Source organism: Oncorhynchus tshawytscha, linkage group LG04 (assembly GCF_018296145.1).
Source record: "Oncorhynchus tshawytscha isolate Ot180627B linkage group LG04, Otsh_v2.0, whole genome shotgun sequence".
In the NCBI taxonomy this organism is placed as follows: Eukaryota; Metazoa; Chordata; class Actinopteri; order Salmoniformes; family Salmonidae; genus Oncorhynchus; species Oncorhynchus tshawytscha.
Window position 1 is genome coordinate 74113254 of NC_056432.1, and position 23990 is coordinate 74137243.

The window sequence follows — 23990 nt, forward strand, 5'->3', positions numbered from 1 at the left end:
AGGTAAAGTGAGTAACTTCAATAACCCCAGGTAAAGTGATTAACTTCAATAACCCCAGGTAAAGTGATTAACTTCAATAACCCCAGGTAAAGTGATTAACTTCAATAACCCCAGGTAAAGTGATTAACTTCAATAACCCCAGGTAAAGTTAGTAACTTCAATAACCCCAGGTAAAGTGAGTAACTTCAATAACCCCAGGTAAAGTGATTAACTTCAATAACCCCAGGTAAAGTGAGTAACTTCGATAACCCCAGGTAAAGTGAGTAACCCCAGGTAACCCCAGGTAAAGTTAGTAACTTCAATAACCCCAGGTAAAGTGATTAACTTCAATAACCCCAGGTAAAGTGAGTAACTTCAATAACTTCAATAACTCCCAGGTAAAGTTAGTAACTTCAATAACCCCAGGTAAAGTGAGTAACTTCAATAACCCCAGGTAAAGTGAGTAACTTCAATAACCCCAGGTAAAGTTAGTAACTTCAATAACCCCAGGTAAAGTGAGTAACTTCAATAACCCCAGGTAAAGTTAGTAACTTCAATAACCCCAGGTAAAGTTAGTAACTTCAATAACCCCAGGTAAAGTTAGTAACTTCAATAACCCCAGGTAAAGAGTAACTTCAATAACCCCAGGTAAAGTAGTAACTTAACTTCAGGTAAAATAACCCCAGGTAAAGTGAGTAACTTCAATAACCCCAGGTAAAGTGAGTAACTTCAATAACCCCAGGTAAAGTGAGTAACTTCAATAACCCCAGGTAAAGTTTAACTTCAATAACCCCAGGTAAAGTTAGTAACTTCAATAACCCCAGGTAAAGTTGAGTAACTTCAATAACCCCAGGTAAAGTGAGTAACTTCAATAACCCCAGGTAAAGTGAGTAACTTCAATAACCAGGTAATAACCCCAGGTAAAGTGAGTAACTTCAATAACCCCAGGTAAAGTGAGTAACTTCAATAACCCCAGGTAAAGTGAGTAACTTCAATAACCCCAGGTAAAGTGAGTAACTTCAATAACCCCAGGTAAAGTGAGTAACTTCAATAACCCCAGGTAAAGTTAGTAACTTCAATAACCCCAGGTAAAGTGAGTAACTTCAATAACCCCAGGTAAAGTGAGTAACTTCAATAACCCCAGGTAAAGTGAGTAACTTCAATAACCCCAGGTAAAGTGAGTAACTTCAATAACCCAGGTAAAGTGACTTCAATAACCCCAGGTAAAGTTAGTAACTTCAATAACCCCAGGTAAAGTGAGTAACTCCATCACCCCTTCCAGGTGGAGACTGTAACCCCAGGTAAAGTGAGACTCTTCCAATAACCCCAGGTAAAGTTACTTTCTCCATCACCCCTTCCTCAATAACCCCAGGTAAAGTGATTAACTTCAATAACCCCAGGTAAAGTGAGTAACTTCAATAGTGCTCCCAGGTAAAGTTAGTAACTTCAATAACCCCAGGTAAAGTTAGTAACTTCAATAACTTCAGGTAAAGTTAGTAACTTCAATAACCCCAGGTAAAGTTAGTAACTTCAATAATATATACCTAGATGTTCAACGGAAGTGTTTTTCATCTGAAATGATCTGTTTATTTCATATTTTTTCCTTTGTTTCTCTTTCAACACATTCACTCATTTTTCTCCATCACCCCTTCCTCTCCAGGTGGAGACTGTCACCATCAGTGCTCTGGTGTTCCAGGAGCAGCTGATCTCGCTCTTCCTCTAACTCTCTATATCCCTCTCTCACTTTCTCCATCACCCCTTCCTCTCCAGGTGGAGACTGTCACCATCAGTGCTCTGGTGTTCCAGGAGCAGCTGATCTCGCTCTTCCTCTAACTCTCTATATCCCTCTCTTACTTTCTCCATCACCCCTTCCTCTCCAGGTGGAGACTGTCACCATCAGTGCTCTGGTGTTCCAGGAGCAGCTGATCTCGCTCTTCCTCTAACTCTCTATATCCCTCTCTTACTTTCTCCATCGCTCTTCCTCTAACTCTCTATATCCCTCTCTTCACTTTCCCCTTCCTCTCCAGGTGGAGACTGTCACCATCAGTGCTCTGGTGTTCCAGGAGCAGCTGATCTCGCTCTTCCTCTAACTCTCTATATCCCTCTCTTACTTTCTCCATCGCTCCCTGCAGGTGGTGAGTCCCACCATCAGCTCCCCAGTGTGCCAGGAGCAGCTGATTGAGGCAGGGAAGCTGGTAGACCGCTCAGTGGAGGGCTGTGTCCAGGCCTGTCTGTCTGCCACAGTCGACGGGGAGATGCTGAAGCAGGTGAGCGGAGTTGGGGTCAACTCCATCTCAATTTCAGTACAGTTTTCTCATATAGAAGCATTGAGGAACATTGAAATGGGTTTGTCAGTGTACTTCCTGAATTGAATCTGAATTGAGAGACATCCTGCAGGTGAGTTCTGCAGCCAGTGTTGTCGGTCAGGCCCTGGGGGACCTGCTGGAGCACGTATGCCACTACGCCTCCCACGGCGAGCCCATTGGTCGCTACGACCAGGCCACCGACACCATCATGACCGTAACAGAGAGCATCTTCAGCTCCATGGGAGACGCAGGTGAGGAGAGGAGGGAAGGAAGGGGATTCCCTAGTAGTGGTAGTGATGAAGTCGCTAAATAGAACTATTAAATTAAATGCCAATAAAGCTTGATTTCATTTTTAAATTGATGAATGTTTGTTGATATTTAGATTTAAAGCCTCTTGGTGTATAGAAAGTGTCTCCCAGCTGCTCTAAAGAACCTCATTCTATTCTGTACCCAACCTGTTGAAGAATGCTGGCTTTCAGCCAACAGCAAATATGTGGGTTCAAGTCACACCTGACATAAGCCTCAGTTAGTTGAGTATAAAAATGGATTGGAAAAAGACTCATTCTCTCTCCCAGGGGAGTGTTGGCAGATTGGCTCGAGTTCTCAATGCTGGCTGCCAGATGACCAGTTTAAAGCCATGTGTTCTTTAATAGAGAGAATAACTACCCATATCTCGTCTCCTTGGACTAGTATGATTTAGTCATACAGTAGCCCTTTATCGTTCTCTCTCTCCTCTCTCTCTCTCGCACGCTGCGCACGCTGCGACGCCGCTCTCTCTCTCTCGCACGCCGACCCGCTCTCTCTCTCTCGCACGCCGACCCGCTCTCTCTCGCTCGCACGCCGAGCCGCTCTCGCTCGCTGGCTCGCTCGCTGGCCTGCTCTCTCTCGCCTCGCTGGCTCGCACTCACGCTGACTCGCTCTCTCTCGCACGCTGAGCCGCTCTCGCTCGCACGCTGAGCTGCTCTCGCTCGCTGACTCGCTCTCTCTCGCTCGCTGACTCGCTCTCTCTCTCTCTCTGACTCGCTCTCTGACTCGCTCGCTCTCTGACTCGCTCTCTCTCGCTCGCTGACTCACTCTCTCTCGCTGACTCGCTCTCTCTCGCTCGCTGACTCGCTCTCTCTCGCTCGCTGACTCGCTCTCTCTCGCTCGCTGACTCGCTCTCTCTCGCTGACTCGCTCTCTCTCGCTGACTCGCTCTCTCTCGCTGACTCGCTCTCTCTCGCTGACTCGCTCTCTCTCGCTGACTCGCTCTCTCTCGCTCGCTGACTCGCTCTCTCTCGCTCGCTGACTCGCTCTCTCGCTCAATGACTCGCTCTTTCTCGCTCGCTGGCTCTCTCTCTCTCGCTGGCTCTCTCTCGCTCGCTGGCTCGCTCTCTCTCGCTCGCTGGCTCTCTCTCTCTCGCTCGCTGGCTCTCTCTCTCTCGCTCGCTGGCTCTCTCTCTCTCGCTCGCTGGCTCTCTCTCTCTCGCTCGCTGGCTCGCTCTCTCTCGCTCGCTGGCTCGCTCTCTCTCGCTCGCTGGCTCTCTCTCGCTCGCTGGCTCTCGCTCGCTCGCTCTCTCTCGCTTGCTGGCTCGCGCTCACGCTGACTCGCTCTCTCTCGCTCGCACGCTGAGCCGCTCTCTCTCGCACGCCGACCCGCTCTCTCTCTCTTGCACGCCGACTCGCTCTCTTGCTCGCACGCTGAGCCGCTCTCGCTCGCTGGCTCGCTCTCTCTCGCTCGCTGGCTCGCGCTCACGCTGACTCGTTCTCTCACGCTCGCACGCTGAGCCGCTCTCTCTCGCTCGCACGCTGAGCCGCTCTCTCTCGCTCGCACGCTGAGCCGCTCTCTCTCGCTCGCACGCTGAGCCGCTCTCTCTCGCTCGCACGCTGAGCCGCTCTCTCTCGCTCGCACGCTGAGCCGCTCTCTCTCGCTCGCACGCTGAGCCGCTCTCTCTCGCTCGCACGCTGAGCCGCTCTCTCTCGCTCGCACGCTGAGCCGCTCTCTCTCGCTCGCACGCTGAGCCGCTCTCTCTCTCTCGCACGCTGAGCCGCTCTCTCTCTCTCGCACGCTGAGCCGCTCTCTCTCGCTCGCACGCTGAGCCGCTCTCTCTCGCTCGCTGGCTCGCTCTCTCTCGCTCGCTTGCTCTCTCTCTCTCGCTCGCTGGCTCTCTCTCGCTCGCTGGCTCTCGCTCGCACGCTGAGCCGCTCTCTCTCTCGCTCACACGCTGAGCCGCTCTCTCTCGCTCGCTGGCCCGCTCTCTCTCGCTCGCTGGCTCGCACTCACGCTGACTCGCTCTCTCTCGCACGCTGAGCCGCTCTCTCTCGCTCGCACGCTGAGCCGCTCTCTCTCGCTCGCACGGCGAGCCGCTCTCTCTCGCTCGCTGACTCGCTCTCTCTCGCTCGCTGACTCGCGCTCTCTCTCTCTCTCTGACTCGCTCTCTCTCGCTCTCTGACTCGCTCGCTCTCTGACTCGCTCTCTGACTCGCTCTCTCTCGCTCGCTGACTCGCTCTCTCTCGCTGACTCACTCGCTCTCTCTCGCTCGCTGACTCGCTCTCTCTCGCTCGCTGACTCGCTCTCTCTCTCGCTCAATGACTCGCTCTCTCTCTCTCGCTCAATGACTCGCTCTCTCTCGCTCGCTGACTCGCTCTCTCTCGCTGGCTCTCTCTCTCTCGCTGGCTCTCTCTCTCTCGCTGGCTCTCTCTCTCTCGCTGGCTCTCTCTCTCTCGCTGGCTCTCTCTCTCTCGCTGGCTCTCTCTCTCTCGCTGGCTCTCTCTCTCTCGCTGGCTCTCTCTCTCTCGCTCGCTGGCTCTCTCTCTCTCGCTCGCTGGCTCTCTCTCGCTCGCTGGCTCTCTCTCTCTCGCTCGCTGGCTCTCTCTCTCTCGCTCGCTGGCTCTCTCTCTCTCTCGCTCGCTGGCTCTCTCTCTCGCTCGCTGGCTCTCTCTCTCTCGCTCGCGCACGCTGAGCTCTCTCTCTCTCGCTCGCTGGCTCTCTCTCTCTCGCTCGCTGGCTCTCGCTCGCTCGCTCTCTCTCGCTCGCTGGCTCGCGCTCACGCTGACTCGCTCTCTCTCGCTCGCACGCTGAGCCGCTCTCTCTCGCTCGCACGCTGAGCCGCTCTCTCTCGCTCGCACGCTGAGCCGCTCTCTCTCGCTCGCACGCTGAGCCGCTCTCTCTCGCTCGCACGCTGACTCGCTCTCTCGCTCGCTGGCTCGCTCTCTCTCGCTGGCTCGCTCTCTCTCGCTCGCTGGCTCTCTCGCTCGCTGGCTCTCTCTCGCTCGCTGGCTCTCTCTCTCTCGCTCGCTGGCTCTCTCTCTCTCGCTCGCTGGCTCTCTCTCTCTCGCTCGCTGGCTCTCTCTCTCTCGCTCGCTGGCTCTCTCTCTCTCGCTCGCTGGCTCTCTCTCTCTCGCTCGCTGGCTCTCGCTCGCTCGCTCTCTCTCGCTTGCTGGCTCGCGCTCACGCTGACTCGCTCTCTCTCGCTCGCACGCTGAGCCGCTCTCTCTTGCTCGCACGCTGAGCCGCTCTCTCTCGCTCGCTGACTCGCTCTCTCGCTCGCTGGCTCGCTCTCTCTCGCTGGCTCGCTCTCTCTCGCTCGCTGGCTCGCTCTCTCTCGCTCGCTGACTCGCTCTCACGCTGACTCGCTCTCTCTCGCACGCTGAGCCGCTCTCTCTCTCGCACGCCGACCCGCTCTCTCTCGCACGCCGACTCGCTCTCTCTCGCACGCCGACTCGCCCGCTCTCGCTCGCACGCCGACCTGCTCGCACGCCGACTCGCTCTCTCTCGCTCGCACGCCGACTCGCCCGCTCTCGCTCGCACGCCGACTCGCTCGCACGCCGACTCGCTCTCTCTCGCTCGCACGCCGACTCGCCCGCTCTCGCTCGCTCGCACGCCGACCCGCTCTCTCTCGCTCGCACGCGCACACACACGTCTCCACCCCTTCTACTTCTACCCATCCCCCTCTTTCTCTCCCCTCTCAGGAGAGATGGTTCGTCAGGCCAGGGTCCTGGCTCAGGCCACCTCTGACCTGGTGAATGCCATGCGGTCAGATGCTGAGGTGGAAGTGGATGTTGACAACTCTAAGAAGCTACTTGCTGCAGCTAAACTACTGGCAGACGCCACAGCCAGGATGGTGGAGGCTGCTAAGGTACAGTACGTAATAATGGCTTACTTACTGTGCTAAGCTTTCGGTCAACAACAACCTTTGCCAGTGTATTATTTTTTAATTAACCTTTTATTTAACTAGGCAAATTCTTATTTACAATTTACATTGATATGCATTTCATGTATGTTTGATATGGTTATCCAAATGGGGTTGTATTGCATTTGGTTACATTCATTCAAACCGGAGCTTTTTCAACAGTGCTATTTGGGTGCTTCCTGGTTGTGTAGTTAAATATCAGTCTACTTTTATTCAGGCAGTCCACTTGATTCTTCATCTGCTCCTCAGCCTTACAGACAAGTATTAATGTCCCTGCCATCATGAATGCTAAATGGGGCCGTATCTTACAGCTGGTTAGATGCTTTGATTCCACATTAATCACATTATAGCAGCTATCTTTATCACTATCAATGAAGGATTTGCCCAGCCACTGTTTCCTTGGTAACTGTCAGAAAGGGGGGCTGTATTCAATACTATAGCACTACCCCTAGTTGCAGTTAGCGTGTTGGGCAGGTAACCAAAAGGTGAAATATCTGTCGATCTGCCCTTGAGCAATGTACTTAACACTAATTGCTCCAGGGTTGCTGTCAACATTGGCTGATCCCTGGTTGTAACCCAGGGTCTCGGAGGGGGGGGGGGTGTATGCACAAAAAATATATATTATACGATGCTAATATAAGCATCGTATAATTGATTGATTGAGGGTAGAGAAGGTTTTGCTGAGGCATGGAGAAAGGATATATGGCAGTAGTGGGGACTCTTCGTTTGGCTTTCTCTCTGAGAAATCTGGACATTAGCCACGTAGTTTAATTTCGGACACTACTCTGTGTTTCATTTCCAATCCCTTTTATTATTAGAATACAATTGGTTTTCCCTTCAGTGACAATTTGTGATCACACATAAGTGACAGGTAACCTGGCGTACAGGAAGCAGCGAATAGTATCAATGATAGCCTGTACTGGGCTGGCTAACATGACACACTGTTATGAAAAAACTGTTTTGCATTTCAACAGTCAATCACATTATTCCCCTCTACTCTTGAGGAATTAGTACTGTAATGTCTCTTCACATTAGTCTGGGCTTACTATAAACATCACCTTGGGGCTGTGGGTGGTATGTTTTTAGTGTGTGTGTATTAGAGAGCTATAAGATGGCTGCTGTAATGTACTGTAGAGGGTTACATTCAGCAGCAGGTGAGGGAAGCGCCTGGCTGATTAATTAACTAAATGGCATGGAGGCTTAGGCTCTAGATTCTCTTCATTCCCTCAACAATAGGACGCACAGAGGCTTTTAGGGATATTGGTTTGTGTGAACTGAACCCAGTCACGTACAATCAGAGACAGCTGGAGAGACAGAGAGAGGTAAAGAGAGGTGGAGCCAGAGGAAGAGGTAACGAAAAGGGATCTTGATGTTTCCTCAACAAGTTGTTGATAGATAGACAAAGAAGAGCTGCTGTCATTACATACGGACATGATTACAGTTGGACTCTAGCACTTTCCCTGGATGCATCTGCTCCAGTTTAATGATGGATGAGGTCCTTACTTTGTGTGTGTGTGTGTGTAACAGGGTGCAGCGGCATACCCAGAGAACGAGGACCAGCAGCAGAGACTGAGGGAGGCGGCTGAGGGCTTACGCGTGGCCACCAACGCTGCAGCTCAGAACGCCATCAAGAAGAAGCTCATTAACAGGCTAGAGGTCAGTTGGATGAGTCTGACCTATGCTGGGCAGAGCCATATATGTACAGTATACCTATGGGTGGCTCCGCGAGTTTGGTGCTAAGGTGGCGTCCCATAAATGGGTTTGCCAAACTCTGTATATGGCTCTGGGGCTGAGTAAGCAGGCACTTCCACTTGCGTCTCCTCATCATAGCTCTTGCTCTACATACACACCACATTGTCAGTCGCATGGAAAACAACAGGCTTTGAGTGAAAGTCTAGAAATAGTATTTTTGATATGCTGTATTATTTTGGGCTTTAGGTTAACGTGAAGAGGTGATTACATTACCAGAGCTATTATTTCCAACTGTTGATGTAAACCATGCAAGAACAGTTATATACAGTACAGGACATTACTGAGTGTGTTTGGAGAGCTACAGTGTACTCTGGGTACATTCAACTGTTATAGAAACTTCCTTTCCCTTCCTGTTTACATTCTGAGAAGTCCTTGTAGGTTTTCCTTCATATGAAAGTAGAGACCATCCAGTATCATTCTTCGATCGTCATCCTACTAGCCACTGAAATGTAAAAGGAGCATTTTACATATGACTGTTGAACGCGGAATGAGGGTGAGCTCAGTTTGGTGTTTTGAAAGTGTGTTAAAAAGTTTCTTAGTATCTAGCTACCTTTTGAGTGTGGATCCCGAGACGCAGTTGGCATCAGTTGCTGGGTCTGCTACTCTCTGTCCAGTGATCCTGCCGACCAAGACCGTTTCTGAGGAGCTATTTGATGTAGCTGCTTGCTAGCTGCCTATCAAGCTAGCAGGGTTTTCTTGGGGGCTTGAACGCAGCCTGTGGCAGGGATCACAGATTGTCCCGGGCTTGTGGCTGTCTAGATCCCTGCTGTTTGTTGTTTTCAATCTTCCCTGCGACCTGCCCTGTCTGGAACTGTGAGGAGTAACAGCGTAACCTACGTTGCTAGGTACCATGACAAAGACCAAAGGTGGTCAAGTTGTTGAGTGGTGGTCAAGTTCTTGAGGTTTATTGCCTTATCTCGCTAATCTTACAACATTTGCACACTCTGTATATAGACTTTTCTATTGTGTTATTGACTGTAAGTTTATTTATCCCTTGTGTAACTCTATGGTTTTTGTCACACTGCTTTGCTTTTTCTTGGCCAGGTCGCAGTTGTAAATGTAGAACAACTAAAGTTACATTATTAACTCTAAATTACGCATATAGGAGTACCTATTTCTTTGTTAACCGCTCAACACAGAATAGAGGCATGTGCGCATTCCCTCAAATCGTTTTGGAGAAATTATTTATTTTATTCAGCTTTGTTCAATTGTATTCTTCATACTATAAAATAATGCCACTTAATTATAAGCAAATCTTATCTGCTAAATTAAGTAGTATAGCCCACAGCCATTTGGCATATCCATATCAGGACCTAACATAAGGATAACTCCGAGCATGCTATTATTTTCTTCTGAAATAGACTACATTTTCTTCATATCATGCTTCTTTAGACCTGTCTAAAATAAATAATGGATTTATTGTGAAGTGGGAGGCTATATTACATGGATTTATTAGACTTTTTAAAATGCCTTGTAGGCTATGTGTGGAAGCCAGGAGATGCTAAATGTGTTTGTTAATTAATGGTAAGTTACCGTGAGACCGGCAGTTATTTGCTTGACAATCACCGGCTGACGAAATTCCGTGACCGTCCATGTATCGATCATGTAAAGCGGCCTTTACTAGTTCTAACAGCAGACCTATCAGCTTGCTGCCAGCTCTTAGCAAACTGTTGGAAAAAATGGTTTGACCAAATACAATGCTATTTCTCTATAAACAAATTAACAACAGACTTTCAGCATGCTTATAGAGAAGGGCACTCAACATGTACTGCACTGACACAAATGACTGATGATTGTTTTATTAGAAGATTGTGGGAGCGGTTAGATTTCAGTGCAGCCTTTGATAGTATTGCCCATAACACATAAGTTCTCTCAGCAACAGGTTATGGCTTTTCAACCTCTGCCATATCATGGATTCAGAGCCATCTATCTGATAGAATTCAAATGGTTTTATTTAATGGGAGCTTCTCTGTCAAACATGTAAAGTGTGGTGTACCGCAGGGCAGCTCTCTAGGCTCTCTACTCTTTTTTTATATTTTTACCAATGACATGCCACTGGCATTAAACAATGTTTGTCCATGTATGCTGATGATTCAACCATATACGCATCAGCAATCACAGCTTATTAAGTCACTGAAACCCTTAACAAAGAGTTGCAGTCTGTTTTATAATCGGTGGCTAGTAATAAACTGGTCCTAAAGCTAAGAGCATTGTATTTGGTACAAATCATTCTAGACCTCAGCTGAATCTGTTAATGAATGGTGTGTTTGTTGAACAAGTTGAGTAGACTAAATGACTTGGTGTTACCTTAGATTGTAAACTGTCATGGTCAAAACATATAGGTGCAATGGTTGTAAAGATGGGGAGAGGTCTGTCCGTAATAAAGAGATGCTCTGCTTTTTAGACACCACACTCCAAAAAGCAAGTTCTGCAGGCTTTAGTTTTGTCTTATCTTGATTATTGTGTGGTCCAGTGCTAAAAGAAAAGACCTAGATAAGCTGCCGCTGGCCCAGAACAGAGGCACACCTTGCTTTTTATTGTAATCAGAAGGAGGATAAATAAATACTATCCATGTCAGACTCTCTTGGCTAAGAGTTGAGGAGATACTGACTGCATCACTTCTTTTTGTAAGAAACAATGTGTTGAAAATCCCAAAATGTTTGCAACTTACACAGAGCTCTGACACACACACTTACCCCACTAGACATGCCACCATGGGTCTTTTCATGGTCCAGAATCCAGAACCGATTCAAGAAAGCGTACAGTATTATATAGAGCCATTATTGCATGGAACTGCATTCCATCTCATACTGCTCAAATTAACAGCAAACCTGGTTTCAAAAAACCAATAAAGCAACACCTTCCCTAGTTTGTGCGTGTATGTATTGATATGGAGGCTACGTGTGCCATTTTTAAGTTGAAGTTTTGCCCTTGAGCTGTTCTTGTCAATGTTCTGTATTGTTCATGTTTTGAGTGGGTCAGAGGCTCTCACAACAGCTAATGGGGATCCTAATAAAATACCAAATCAGGAGATTGTTTGAACCCTACTGCCCGACATTAAAGATGGCACGACAAATATTTGATCTCTGACCTGAGGAACCCTGGCTCTAAATGGAGACTGTCTGCCTCCCAAATGGCACTCTATTCCCTTTAGTACGGTTCTTTTGACCATGGGCCTCCTGGTAAAAATAATTGCACTATAAAGGGAATGGGGTGCCGTTTGAGAGGCATCTTGTGTGTGTGTTGATTCGTCAATGTAGTGATTCTAAACAGGCCTGACGTGTGTGACATTCCAACAGAATGCCGCCAAGCAAGCTGCAGCTGCAGCCACCCAGACTATCGCTGCCTCCCAGAATGCAGCAGCCTCCAATAAGAACACTGCCGCACACCAGCAATTGGTGCAGAGCTGCAAGGTACTGGGGATAAGTCTCTTAATGCCAGCGGACATCACCAGTTCCTTGCATTGAACACTTTGTATGCCTACTGTAGTTAAACAGCTATATAGGTGCTACAGCTATATAGAAACTGTGGTTGAATACTGTATGTGTGTTGACTGTTTATGCGGCTCACTAGGCCATGGCAGACCACATTCCCCAGCTGGTCCAGGGGGTAAGGGGCAGCCAGGCCCAGCCTGAAGACCTCACTACCCAGCTATCCCTCATCATCACCAGTCAGAACTTCCTACAGGTACTCCACCAGTGCCGGTCTGGCTCCTAAACTCACCACATATTGAATGAAGGGATCTCAATGTATTGTACAGTGCTGATATACGTGTGTGTGTGTGTGCTTGAAAGCTTCTAAAGATATATTATTGATGATGATGATGTCTAATACTTGGGTAAGGCTGCGTTTTGTAGTCATAATAGATTCAAATAAAGACATTCTCTGGTACCAAACATCTTCTAGGGATGAATTTGACATTTCTCTGTTTCCTGTTTCTCTCATGACAGCCTGGCAGTAAGATGGTGACATCAGCGAAGTCGTCTGTTCCCACGGTGATGGACCAGGCCGCTGCTATGCAGCTGGGTCAGTGTGCCAAGAACCTGGCCACCAGCCTGGCAGAGCTCAGAACCGCAGCACAGAAGGTACATAAACACACACACGCTTAAGTCATACCTGTCGCTCACCTCTGTCACTTTGTGAGGGTACCTATCCCCTGTTAGGACTATCCAGCTTCTGATAGACTAGGGCACTAAATACCAGCTCAGGTGGGTTAAACTGTCAGTCTAGAATGACTAATTCAATGGTATGCTCTCTTGTGCTCTTTAGGCCAATGAAGCCTGCGGCCCCATGGAGATCCACTCAGCTCTCACAGCCGTCCAGACTCTGAAGACTGAGCTCCAAGACGCCAAGATGGCTGCCATAGACATGCAGCTGAAACCACTACCTGGAGAATCGGTCAGGGAAAACTGATTCATTGATTTAATCAACGTCTCATTACTTCTAGTGATTACTCTTTCATCCATTGCTGAGTCTGTTTGTCTGGGTGTCTGATGTACTTTGTGCTGTTCTCTCTGCAGATGGAGAAGTGTGCTCAGGACCTGGGCAGCACCTCCAAGTCTGTGGGATCCTCCATGGCTCAGCTGCTCACCTGTGCTGCACAGGGCAATGAACACTACACAGGTACTGTACTACTGCCCTGGGGCTCCCATTCTAATTAGAGCAATACCGCTAAATAACCAACTCCATAGCACCACTAGGACGTGTCTATAATAGTGTATTTCACTTTTGACTACAGATTTTACTGTTACTACTGAAAACTTCAACATATTTGATGCTTCAAGGTCAATAGTAGATTAGATTCAACCTTTTCTCTCTGGAAAGTAGCACAAAGACTAAAGCAGAAGAAATCCTTCCCCTACTTCAATAGATGTGACATTCCTTCAGTAATCTTGTCTAGATTAATGGGGTAATGCAAGCTGATTCAATTTACTAGATTCCTCCCCAATGTGTTGTGTTGATGCTGAAATGTTGCATTCCCTTGTTGAGGCAGTCATAGTTTAGACCTTATGAAACTAAACCAGAGGCTCTTGCTACCTGGTATAGCACACTGTCAACATGAGAGGGCTATGGATATCGGAGGTAATAACATGTATTTATTGAGGCTTAATTCAATCTTCTGAATGTATTTGGATGTTTGACACATCTGAATGCAAACAGTCCTTTTCATTTAATACATGTTTTATTTGTCACATGCTTGGTAAACAATCGGTGTAGACTGACAGTGAAATGTTTACTTATGGGCCCTTCCCAACAATGCAGAGAAAAAAATTAGAACACAAGGAATAAATACACAATGAGTAACGATAACGTGGCATAATACACGGGTACCAGTACAGAGTCGAGGTACGAGTTGGTACAAAGAGGGTCAATGCAGATAGTCTGGGTAGTTATTTGGTTAACTATTTAGTGGTCTAATGGCTTGAGAGTAGAATCTGTTCGGGGTCCTGTTGGTTCCAGACTTGGTGCATCGGTACTGCTTGCCGCGCGGCAGTGGAGAGGGAGCTTGCCGCGCGGCAGTGGAGAGGGAGCTTGCCGCGCGGCAGTGGAGAGGGAGCTTGCCGCGCGGCAGTGGAGAGGGAGCTTGCCGCGCGGCAGTGGAGAGGGAGCTTGCCGCGCGGCAGTGGAGAGGGAGCTTGCCGCGCGGCAGTGGAGAGGGAGCTTGCCGCGCGGCAGTGGAGAGGGAGCTTGCCGCGCGGCAGTGGAGAGGGAGCTTGCCGCGCGGCAGTGGAGAGCTACTTCTGCTACTTCCTTAATAACTCTTCTTTATTTGTAGCATTCCAAACCCTACTCACCATTTTTATATTTTCCTCCAGGGTTAGCAGCCAGAGAGACAGCCCAGGCCCTGAAGACTCTAGCCCAGGCAGCGCGGGGCGTGGCAGCCTCTACCACCAACCCTCAGGCAGCGGCGTCCATGTTGGATTCAGCCTGCGATGTTATGGAAGGTTCGGCCATGTTGATCCATGAGGCCAAGCAGGCCCTGGTCTCTCCCGGTGACTCAGAGAGCCAGCAGAGGCTAGCCCAGGTGAGTAGGGGACTTCAGTACAATAACGTGCAGAGCCGTATAGGGATGAAGCTACTCTATATCTCTATAAAAGGCTTGAAGTCAGAAGTTTACATACACTTAGGTTGGAGTCATTAAAACTAGTTTTTCAACCACTCCACAAATTTCTTGTTAACAAACTGTAGTTTTGATAAGTCGGTTAGGACATCTACTTTGTGCATGACACAAATAATTTTTCCAACAATTGTTTACAGACAAATTATTTAACTTCTAATTCACGGTATCACAATTCCAATGGGTCAGAAGTTTACATACACTAAGTTGACTGTGCCTTTAAACAGCTTGGAAAATTCCAGAAAATATTTTCATGGCTTTAGAAGCTTGACATTATTTGAGTCAATTGGAGGTGTACGTGTGGATGTACTTCAAGGCCTACCTTCAAACTCGGTGCCTTTTTGCTTGACATCATGGGAAAATCAAAAGAAATCAGTCGAAACCTCAGAAAAAAATTGTAGAAGTCTGGTTCATCCTTGGGAGCAATAGTACACAAGTATAAACACCATGGGACCACGCAGCCGTCATACCGCTCAGGAAGGAGATGCGTTCTGTCTCTTAGATGAACATACTTTGGTGCGAAAAGTGCAAATAAATCCCAGAACAACAGCAAAGGACCTTGTTAAGATGCTGGAGGAAACTGGTACAAAATAATCTATATCCACAGTAAAATGAGTCCTATATCGACATAACCTGAAAGGCCACTCAGCAAGGAAGAAGCCACTGCTCCAAAACCGCCATAAAAAAAATCCAGACTACGGTTTGCAACTGCACATTGGGACAAAGATTGTACTTTTTGGAGAAATGTCCTCTGGTCTGATGAAACAAACACAGAACTGTTTGGCCATAATGACCATTGTTATGTTTGGAGGATAAAGGGGAAGGCTTGCAAGCTGAAGAACACCATCCCAACCGTGAAGCACGGGGGTGGCAGCATGATGTTGTGGGGGTACAAAATAGATGGCGTCATGAGGGAGGAAAATTGTGGATATATTAAAGCAACATCTCAAGACATCTGTCAGGAAGTTAAAGCTTGTCGCAAATGGGTCTTCCAAATGGACAATGACAAGCATACTTCCAAAGTTGTGTCAAAATGGCTTAAGGACAAAAAGTCAAGGTATTGTAGTGGCCATCACAAAGCCCTGACCTCAAGAACATAGAACATTTGTGGACAAGGCGTGTGTGAGCAAGGATCCTACAAACTTGACTCAGTTACACCAGCTCTGTCAGGAGGTATGGGCCAAAATTCACCCAACTTATTGTGGGAAGCTTGTGGAAGGCTTTTTTGACCCAAGTTAAACAATTTAAAGGCAATGCTACCAAATACTAATTGAGTTTATGTAAACTTCTGACCCACTGGGAATGTGATGAAAGAAATAAAAGCTTAAATAAATTCACTATTATTCTGACATTTCACATTCTTAAAATAAATTTGTGATCCTAACTGACCTAAGACATGGAAATTTTACTAGGATTAAATGTCAGGAATTGTGAAAAACTGAGTTTAAATGTATTTGTCTAAGGTGTATGTAAACTCTGACTTCAGCTGTATATGGCTCTGCTAACATCCATATTTTCCATATGTTCAGTATAATTGTCCTCTGTCTGAATGGAGTTGGCTGTGGTTGGTGCTCTTAGACAACCAAAGGGCTACTAGAGTTTTAATATCACCACTTTTATTCAGAAAGTATTGGCTTGGGTTACACTGAAGGTCAAGTGAGAGGCAACTATTTTTATTGTAGAGCTTCCACAGATCACTTCTCACAACTACAGTATCTGGTAGTGAATAATAAAATAAATAACTTTTCATAGACAAATAATAGTTCACATTTTATCAGCCCAGCTGAAGAAAACACTGATCACCTGTCAAACACAGTGAGGTGTTCATCCTCCGCCTGCTGTAGCAGGAGATTCACAACTTTAACCACACATCAATTATTAATGCCTGGTCCTTCCCATATAACCTTCCCACCAGATGAATAAATGATGCATCTATAGATGCTACTGCAGATAAAGGGACAGACTGGACATAGTATTGTGGTGTTTGTTCTGTTCCTTTGCAAATGAGAGAGAAATAGGACCCATTTTACATGGTGTTGAAGATCCCTTTGGTTTTGAATGGAATCCAAGGATAGTCCTTGAATTCCTCTTTGGATGATGATCTCTTTCAAATCTTACCAAATAAAAGGCTTCAATTGTGTGTCTTCTCTTTTCAGGTAGTCATAGTTGTGCATTCAGTAATCCTTTCAGCAGCACAACTCCTGTTCTGATGCTAGGCCCCACAGGGACACAGACATATTGGTTGGCATATGTTCTGTTGGAAACAGAAGTGCAAATTAGGAACATCAATTACTCCGCTATGCTTCTTGGCTCATTAGCATTTTAAGATTGTGATTGCAGCTCAGCAACATCACTAGTGTGGAAAACAACTCAGTTCACGCATGAATGATCACACTTGACACACACGCAGGCTCGCTCACAAACACACACATGCACACCTGTTCTCTCTGCTTCAGGTGGCCAAGTCTGTGTCCCACTCTCTGAATAACTGTGTCAACTGTCTGCCTGGCCAGAAGGATGTGGACATGGCCCTCAGGAGCATTGGAGAGGCCAGCAAGAAACTGCTGGGAGAAACGGTAAGTTCTACACTTCCTTAAGTAAAGGTTACTTTATTGAAAAAACATTCACGTCAAGCCACTGATTACCGCAGAGTTAATCACCCGTTTATTGATTTAAAACTGCCGCTAGGTCAAACACTTGTCAAATGTTTTTAAACCAAACTTACATTTATTGCACCACAACCTAATCACTGACTCGCTATGGCTGTCTTTGTTGTCTCTCTACATTTTTCTGTCTCTTATCTTTCTCTCTCTGTAGCTCCCTCCATCCACCAGGTCGTTCCAGGAGGCCCAAAGCGAGCTGAACCAGACCGCAGCAGATCTGAACCAATCAGCAGGAGACGTGGTCCACGCCTCCCGCGGTTCCAGCACCCAGCTCGCAGACGCATCTGGGAAGTTCAGAGAAGACTTTGATGACTTCTTGGACGCTGGCATTGAGATGGCTGGGCACACTCAGGTGCAGTCACAGTGGTCTGTCTGTGTGGTACTGAACCTGGAACGTGTTCATTAGGGCACACCACACCACACCATCGCAATGGAAACCATAATGAACCTTTCTTATTGACAAGTTCACATAGTGCCTCCCCGTTCCACGCAGTTTTGTTTTGTGCCTAATGAACACAAACGAGGGACCATAGTGGATTTGACTGTTTTAGTGTGACTAATTTATTTACATAAGCCTCTTCATCACCTTTTGGACGTAAGAACCAACTGTTTAATTTATCAAAGCTGATATGATGGAAAATAGAGGGGGAAAAGTTGACCAATTGGCCTCAAAAGTCATAGCTTGGCCAACCATCAGTCTATCTATTTGTTGATTAACTTTCCTTATAGATACGGAATATTTAATTGAATTGCCTCAGAGCGGTGGTCTGTTAAATTTAGTCTAAATAAGATGACAGTTGAAGGTCTTTTCCGGGCTGCCTTGCTGATAAGGAAGGAGGAAATCTTAGTGGCATGACACTGATTACCAAATCAGACCCAGGTGACTGCAGGAACTGCCAGCAGCAGAGTTGGAACCAGAGAGTCTATGTTTAGAACAGAGTTTGAGGGGAACAATATACATGTTAAGCATGGTGCAGCTAGAAAACAGCCCGTGCACCATTCTCCTTTTCATCTGACTGATGGATAGGAGGACCAGGGATAGTCAGTTGCACAGGGCTCCCGACTGGTGCAGCAGTCTAAGGCACTGCATCTTAGTTCTAGAAGCGTCACTACAGACCCTGGTTAGATTCCATGCTGTGCCACAACCGGCTGGGATTGGGAGTCCCATAGGGCGGCGCACAATTGGCCTGGGTTTGGCCATTGTAGGCCGTCCATTGTAAATAATAATTTGTTCTTAACTGGCTTACCTAGTTAAATAAAGGTTACATTCAGCGTTGATTAGCACTATATAGCTGTGTCATCGCTCTGAGTGGATCAAGTTACCAGGCAGATTTGGGTTCATTTAGACTCTAAATGACTTGCAACATTTCATGCCCTTTCTGTATGACTTTTGTATATGATTGATTTACAACTAGTGTTTATGACTTGTAATAACTGGTGATTCTGCTGTGGATGTTGTAGAGGAAAGATGAGCAGATCCAGGTGATAGGTAACCTGAAGAACATCTCCATGGCTTCCAGCAAGCTGCTCCTGGCAGCCAAGTCTCTGTCTGTAGACCCTGGGGCAGCTAACGCCAAGAACCTTCTGGCTGCTGCTGCAAGGTACCTACCATACACTGCCCTCTATGTGGGCTCTCACAATACCACACCTGTTGATTGGTTATTTATTATGTCTTGTTGGATTTAGAACAGGAGATTTTCCACCCACAGTTCATTCCAGTTTTGCAATGTGTTACAATACGCTTATGCCAGGGCCAAAGCAATGGGAGGTTCCACTGTGCCGTAGGAAGGGACAAGGCTTTTGATGTGACACACATGCACTTCTCAATCTCACACCTCCAGTGTAGCTCCACTTCACAGCAGAAATGTCCTCCTAGGTGGTAGATGAAGTGCTGTCTCCCTTCAGGCTTGTAGAGGCTGTTAATTTCCTGTCTGGTAATTGGAAGGTTAAGAGGGAGGTGTGTGACTGAAATGTCTGACTGAATGTCTCACTGAAGCCTGCTGGAATTCTGCTGAAAAAAAGAGATAGAGAGGCGGGGGGGACCGGGAGGGACCCAAAGCACGACATTAGATTTGGAACCAATGGAGCCTGGGACCTTGTGTTTGTGTAATGGAGCTGAACGCTGGTCTAAGTGCCTCTCATTTTGAACTTCTCTCGGTCTCTCGCAGGCTCTCTCTCGGGCTCTCTCACTTGGGCTCTCCCCTGTCTCACTCCTCTCTCTCCCATCCTGTGTTTCAGAGCAGTGACAGAGAGCATTAACCAGCTAATCACACTGGCCACACAGCAGGCCCCGGGACAGAAGGAGTGTGACAATGCCCTACGAGAGCTGGAGGTACCATCAACATCAATAGCTTACATCAATACCATGAGCTTTACTGATAACAGTTGCAGTCATAGTGGTGGTAGCAGGAGTGTTAGTTGAAGCAGTAATGGTGTTAGTAAAAGCAGTGTCATCTGTAGCAGCCTTTGTTATGAGAGATTGGATAGTAGCATCATTAAAGTGGGTTATGTTAAATGTATAGATTATGGGAGTGCTCTAGGAGAATGTTTTCATGTTGCTCATTTAAGTTGTATCTATAATGGCTTCCTTTGGTTTTAGTTAAATTAGCAAGTTCCCTTGTAGATGTTAAGAGATGTTTTCCCTCTCCCCTCAGGCGGTGAAAGGAATGTTAGCCAACCCCAACGAGCCAGTCAGCAACCTCTCCTACTTCCACTGCATCGAGAGCGTCATGGAGAACTCCAAGGTAGGGAGGGCCATGACCCTGAGTGCTGCTGAAAGAGCAAGCATAACCACAACCTCCAGACAGATGGAAACGAGTAGAGATGGAGAGATGGGAGGGAGAGCAGAGAGAGAGCGGTGACCTGCCTGGCTGAGGAATGCTACAGCTTAATCCCTCCCTTCTGCCCTTTTCCTCTGTTCCCCCTCTTCTTTCAGGTCCTGGGAGAGTCCATGGCTGGCATTTCTCAGAACTGTAAAACCGGGGATGTGCCAGCATTTGGGGGCTGTGTGGGACTGGCCTCCAAGGCCCTGTGTGGGCTCACTGAGGCTGCAGGACAGGTTAGGACATGCTACCAAGTACCTGCTCTGGACCTACCAGACATACTGTGTGTCATACTGTGTGAATATGTGAGCACCCTGTGTGTGCTCTGCTTGAGCTAGGGAGTGTTGTGCTAGTGTAGAAAGAGAGTAGTGTGGACTTCTGTTTTTCCACCACTGACCATTTCTGGGTTTCCCCTTACTACATCAATATACCACACTTGAGTAAAGCTCTGTCCATCTGTGTGTCGACCAGATGCTGTGTTCAGTAAAAAGCTGCTATTTAAGCTGCTAACATTGTAGCCTACCTGTTTTCTGCTACTATGAGAGCCACGTCTGGTTCTACAGTATGTTGAAGTCTCTCCTCCTGTCCTCTCTCCTCAGGCCTCCTACCTGGTGGGCGTATCTGACCCCAACAGTCAGGCAGGGCATCAGGGATTGGTCGACGCCATCCAGTTTGCACGAGCCAATCAGGCGATCCAGATGGCCTGTCAGAACCTGGTGGATCCGGACAGCAGCCCCTCACAGGTCAGTTGGGACATAATAACACAGGTTTGTTTGGTTTTATTTGTTTACTAACTAGTCACCTTGGGTTGATTTGAAGAGCCCTCACAGTTTGACAGGACTTTGGGTCTTTGAAAAAACACTATCTAAGCCTACTATCATTGCACTTTACAGCAACTTTAATTGATTGGATTTATAAATCACTCAAAGTGCTTTATAACACAAGGGGGAAACTCCACCTCATCTTTATGGATTATGAATATAACCTATACAGTTGCTAATAACTAATACATATGTTGTTTGAACAATAACTAATAGATGCACTTTTCTAAGTTTAACTTATGAAGTGAAGAGACTCGTAGTCTAACAGATACAGTTGAAGTCAGAAGTTTACATACACCTTAGCCAAATACATTTAAACTCCGTTTTTCACAATTCCTGACATTTAATCCTCATAAAACTTCCCTGTCTTAGGTCAATTAGGATCACCACTTTATTTTAAGAATGTGAAATGTCAGAATAATAGTAAAGAATTTATTTCAGCTTTTTTCTTTCATCACATTCCCAGTGGGTCAGAAGTTTACATACACTCAATTAGTATTTGGTAGCATTGCCTTTAAATTGTTTAATTTGGGTCAAACAGTTCAAATAGCCTTCCACAAGCTTCCCACAATAAGTTGTGTGAATTTTGGCCCATTCCTCCTGACAGAGCTGGTGTAACTGAGTCTGGTTTGTAGGCCTCCTTGCTCACACACCCTTTTTCAGTTCTGTCCACAAATGTTCTATGTGATTGAGGCAGGGCTTTGTGATGGCCACTCCAATACCTTGACTTTGTTGTCCTTACGCCATTTTGCCACAACTTTGGAAGTATCTTTGGGGTCATCGTCCATTTGGAAGACCCATTTGCAACCAAGCTTTAACTTCCTGACAAATGTCTTGAGATGTTGCTTCAATATATCCACAATTTTCCTCCCTCGTGATGCCATATATTTTGTGAAGTACACCAGTCCCTCCTGCAACAAAGCACCCCCACAACATGATTCTGCCTCCCTCGTGCTTCACGGTTGGGATGGTGTTCTTCAGCTTGCAAGCCACCCTCTTTTTCCTCCAAACATAATGATAGTCATTATGGCCAAACAGTTCTATTTTTGTTTCATCAGACCAGAGGACATTTCTGTTTATGAGCCGTCAGCTGTTCCCTCTGTCATGTTTATCTCTTGTCATCTACTTTAGAAAAATCCCGAGCTGCTGATTTGTTTGTTGTTATCCTTCATCTGACGTGTTATGGTTCATCTGTATCGACATCCGGGTTGCCTCCCACCACGTACCAATGTTCCCATTTAGGGTATGTCTTTCTGAGACTGTTATGGTGGGTGTTTTCAGGTGCTGTCGTCTGCCACCATCGTAGCAAAGCACACATCAGCTCTTTGCAACGCCTGTCGCCTGGCCTCCTCCAAGACAGCCAACCCCACAGCCAAGAGACACTTTGTCCAGTCTGCCAAGGAGGTGGCCAACAGCACAGCCAACCTGGTCAAAACTATAAAGGTAAGACTGCAGACTCCAATTAGGTTCTTTACTGATAGACTGGCCCATTACGTGTATATTGACCTGTGTTTCTCCATTTCTTTCCCTCCAGGCTCTGGATGGTGATTTCTCTCAGGAGAATAGGAACACGTGTCTGGTGGCCACAGCTCCACTCATAGAGGCTGTTGAGAACCTCACAGCGTTTGCGTCTAATCCAGAGTTCGCCAGCAGCCCTGCTCAGATCAGCAATGAGGTACGACTACACACTTCTGGCCATTTCTAAACATGGTGCTCCGTTCAACTTGTGTGAAAGTTTAAACTTTATTTAGAACTCTGAGACCAACTGCGATGACATTGTGGGTGTAGAAAACGTTTACGTTAAACAGTTTATTTTTCATGGTTGTCATGGAGATGCTCATCTTTCGTTTGTTTATGTGCAGGGCTCTGCCGCTCAGGTGCCCATCCTCCAATCAGCTCGCTCTATGCTGGACAGCTCCACCCACCTGCTGAAGACTGCACGTTCACTGGTTATTAACCCCAAAGACCCACCCACCTGGTCGGTCCTGGCTGGCCACTCTCGGACTGTGTCCGACTCCATCAAAGGTCTCATCACGGCCATCAGGTTAGCACAGTGACAGCACTGCACCTCTTACTGGCCTGGACAAGGACAACTGTTATAACTCATTAAGTTGTGATAAGCAGTTATAATAACCTTCAGAGATTGGACAAGACCATAATGTTCATCCTTGATCTCTGATTGGCTGATTTGACTCAAGGCTGTTGATCGGCTTACTCATGGTTTGTTAGAATTCACCATCTCTCCAGATCTCTCTGATCCTGTTGGATGCCTGCTAGCTGACATAGATAAACATGCTCTTTATATTTATTTCATCCTCTTTCCCTCTCTTTCTCTCTCTCCGCCTCTCAGGGACAAGGCTCCAGGCCAGAGGGAGTGTGACTACTCCATAGATAACATCAACAGATGTATCCGGAACATTGAGCAGGCATCGCTAGCCGCAGTCAGCCAGAACCTGGCCAGCAGGGATGACATCTCACTGGAGGTAATGATCGTTAATGAGACACTATACGCTCTGCTGACCCACAGGCAACCCCCCCTCCCTCTCTCATTCTCTCTCTATCCATCCTTCTCTCCCTTTACCCATCTCTCTCAATCTCTCTGTCCGTTAGTGGGCTACAGATCTTTGATCAGGTCTACTGCTAATTGAGACCAACTTCCATTTGAATTAAGTTAAAAGCAGTTTGGACAGGGAGCGTTAGAATTGCCACAGAACCACAACATGCCTTGCATAATGACCAATGTTGAAATTATTTTACTCGGATCAATCCCATCAGGCCTTGCAAGAGCAGCTGACGTCCACAGTGCAAGAGATTGGATACCTAATCAACCCAATATCTACAGCTGCTAGAGGGGAAGCTGCCCAACTAGGACACAAGGTAACTAGTTGCAGCATCATCACTGTTACCAATACTAGGTCTATATCACCTGTCAGGGGCAGTCAATAGCTGCGTTCCAGGTTTTTATTTTTATTTATGATGATCTGGAATGCAACAATAATCAGTCTGACACATTAACCTTTCCATCCCAGGTGACCCAGCTGGCGGGCTACTTTGAGCCTCTGATCAGGGCGTCGGTGGGCGTGGCGTCTAAGCTGCAGGACCACCAGCAGCAGATGACCTTCCTGGACCAGACTAAGACCCTGGCAGAGTCCGCCCTGCAGATGATCTACGCAGCCAAGGAGGGAGGAGGAAACCCCAAGGTATGGAACAATATGGGCGATAGGGCCAAAATATCATGTCAGAATATTTTTCTAATTTATGTCAGTATTTGACGGTATTTTGAAGTATCTGAATAATACAAGTTCTAAACCTGTTTTATGAGTAGTGCATGCCCCTGGGATGGCAAAAATGAATTATA

General features: G+C 47.0%; 1 protein-coding gene across 1 annotated transcript in view; it reads left to right on the forward strand.

The window, feature by feature from the left end:
* LOC112249374 (talin-2-like) overlaps positions 1-23990 on the forward strand; it is a gene marked incomplete at its 3' end in the record, with an annotated part of 114391 nt that overhangs the window by 82625 nt on the left and 7776 nt on the right. Inside the window, 23 exon segments of the mRNA XM_042321220.1 lie at positions 2112-2246; positions 2377-2536; positions 6236-6402; positions 7984-8112; positions 11508-11621; positions 11782-11895; positions 12159-12293; positions 12478-12606; positions 12729-12831; positions 14025-14233; positions 16783-16902; positions 17144-17341; positions 18451-18590; positions 19228-19321; positions 19644-19733; positions 19925-20047; positions 20411-20554; positions 21914-22075; positions 22167-22307; positions 22495-22676; positions 22983-23115; positions 23408-23509; positions 23662-23832. Coding sequence (XP_042177154.1) covers positions 2112-2246; positions 2377-2536; positions 6236-6402; positions 7984-8112; positions 11508-11621; positions 11782-11895; positions 12159-12293; positions 12478-12606; positions 12729-12831; positions 14025-14233; positions 16783-16902; positions 17144-17341; positions 18451-18590; positions 19228-19321; positions 19644-19733; positions 19925-20047; positions 20411-20554; positions 21914-22075; positions 22167-22307; positions 22495-22676; positions 22983-23115; positions 23408-23509; positions 23662-23832 — 3195 coding nt within the window.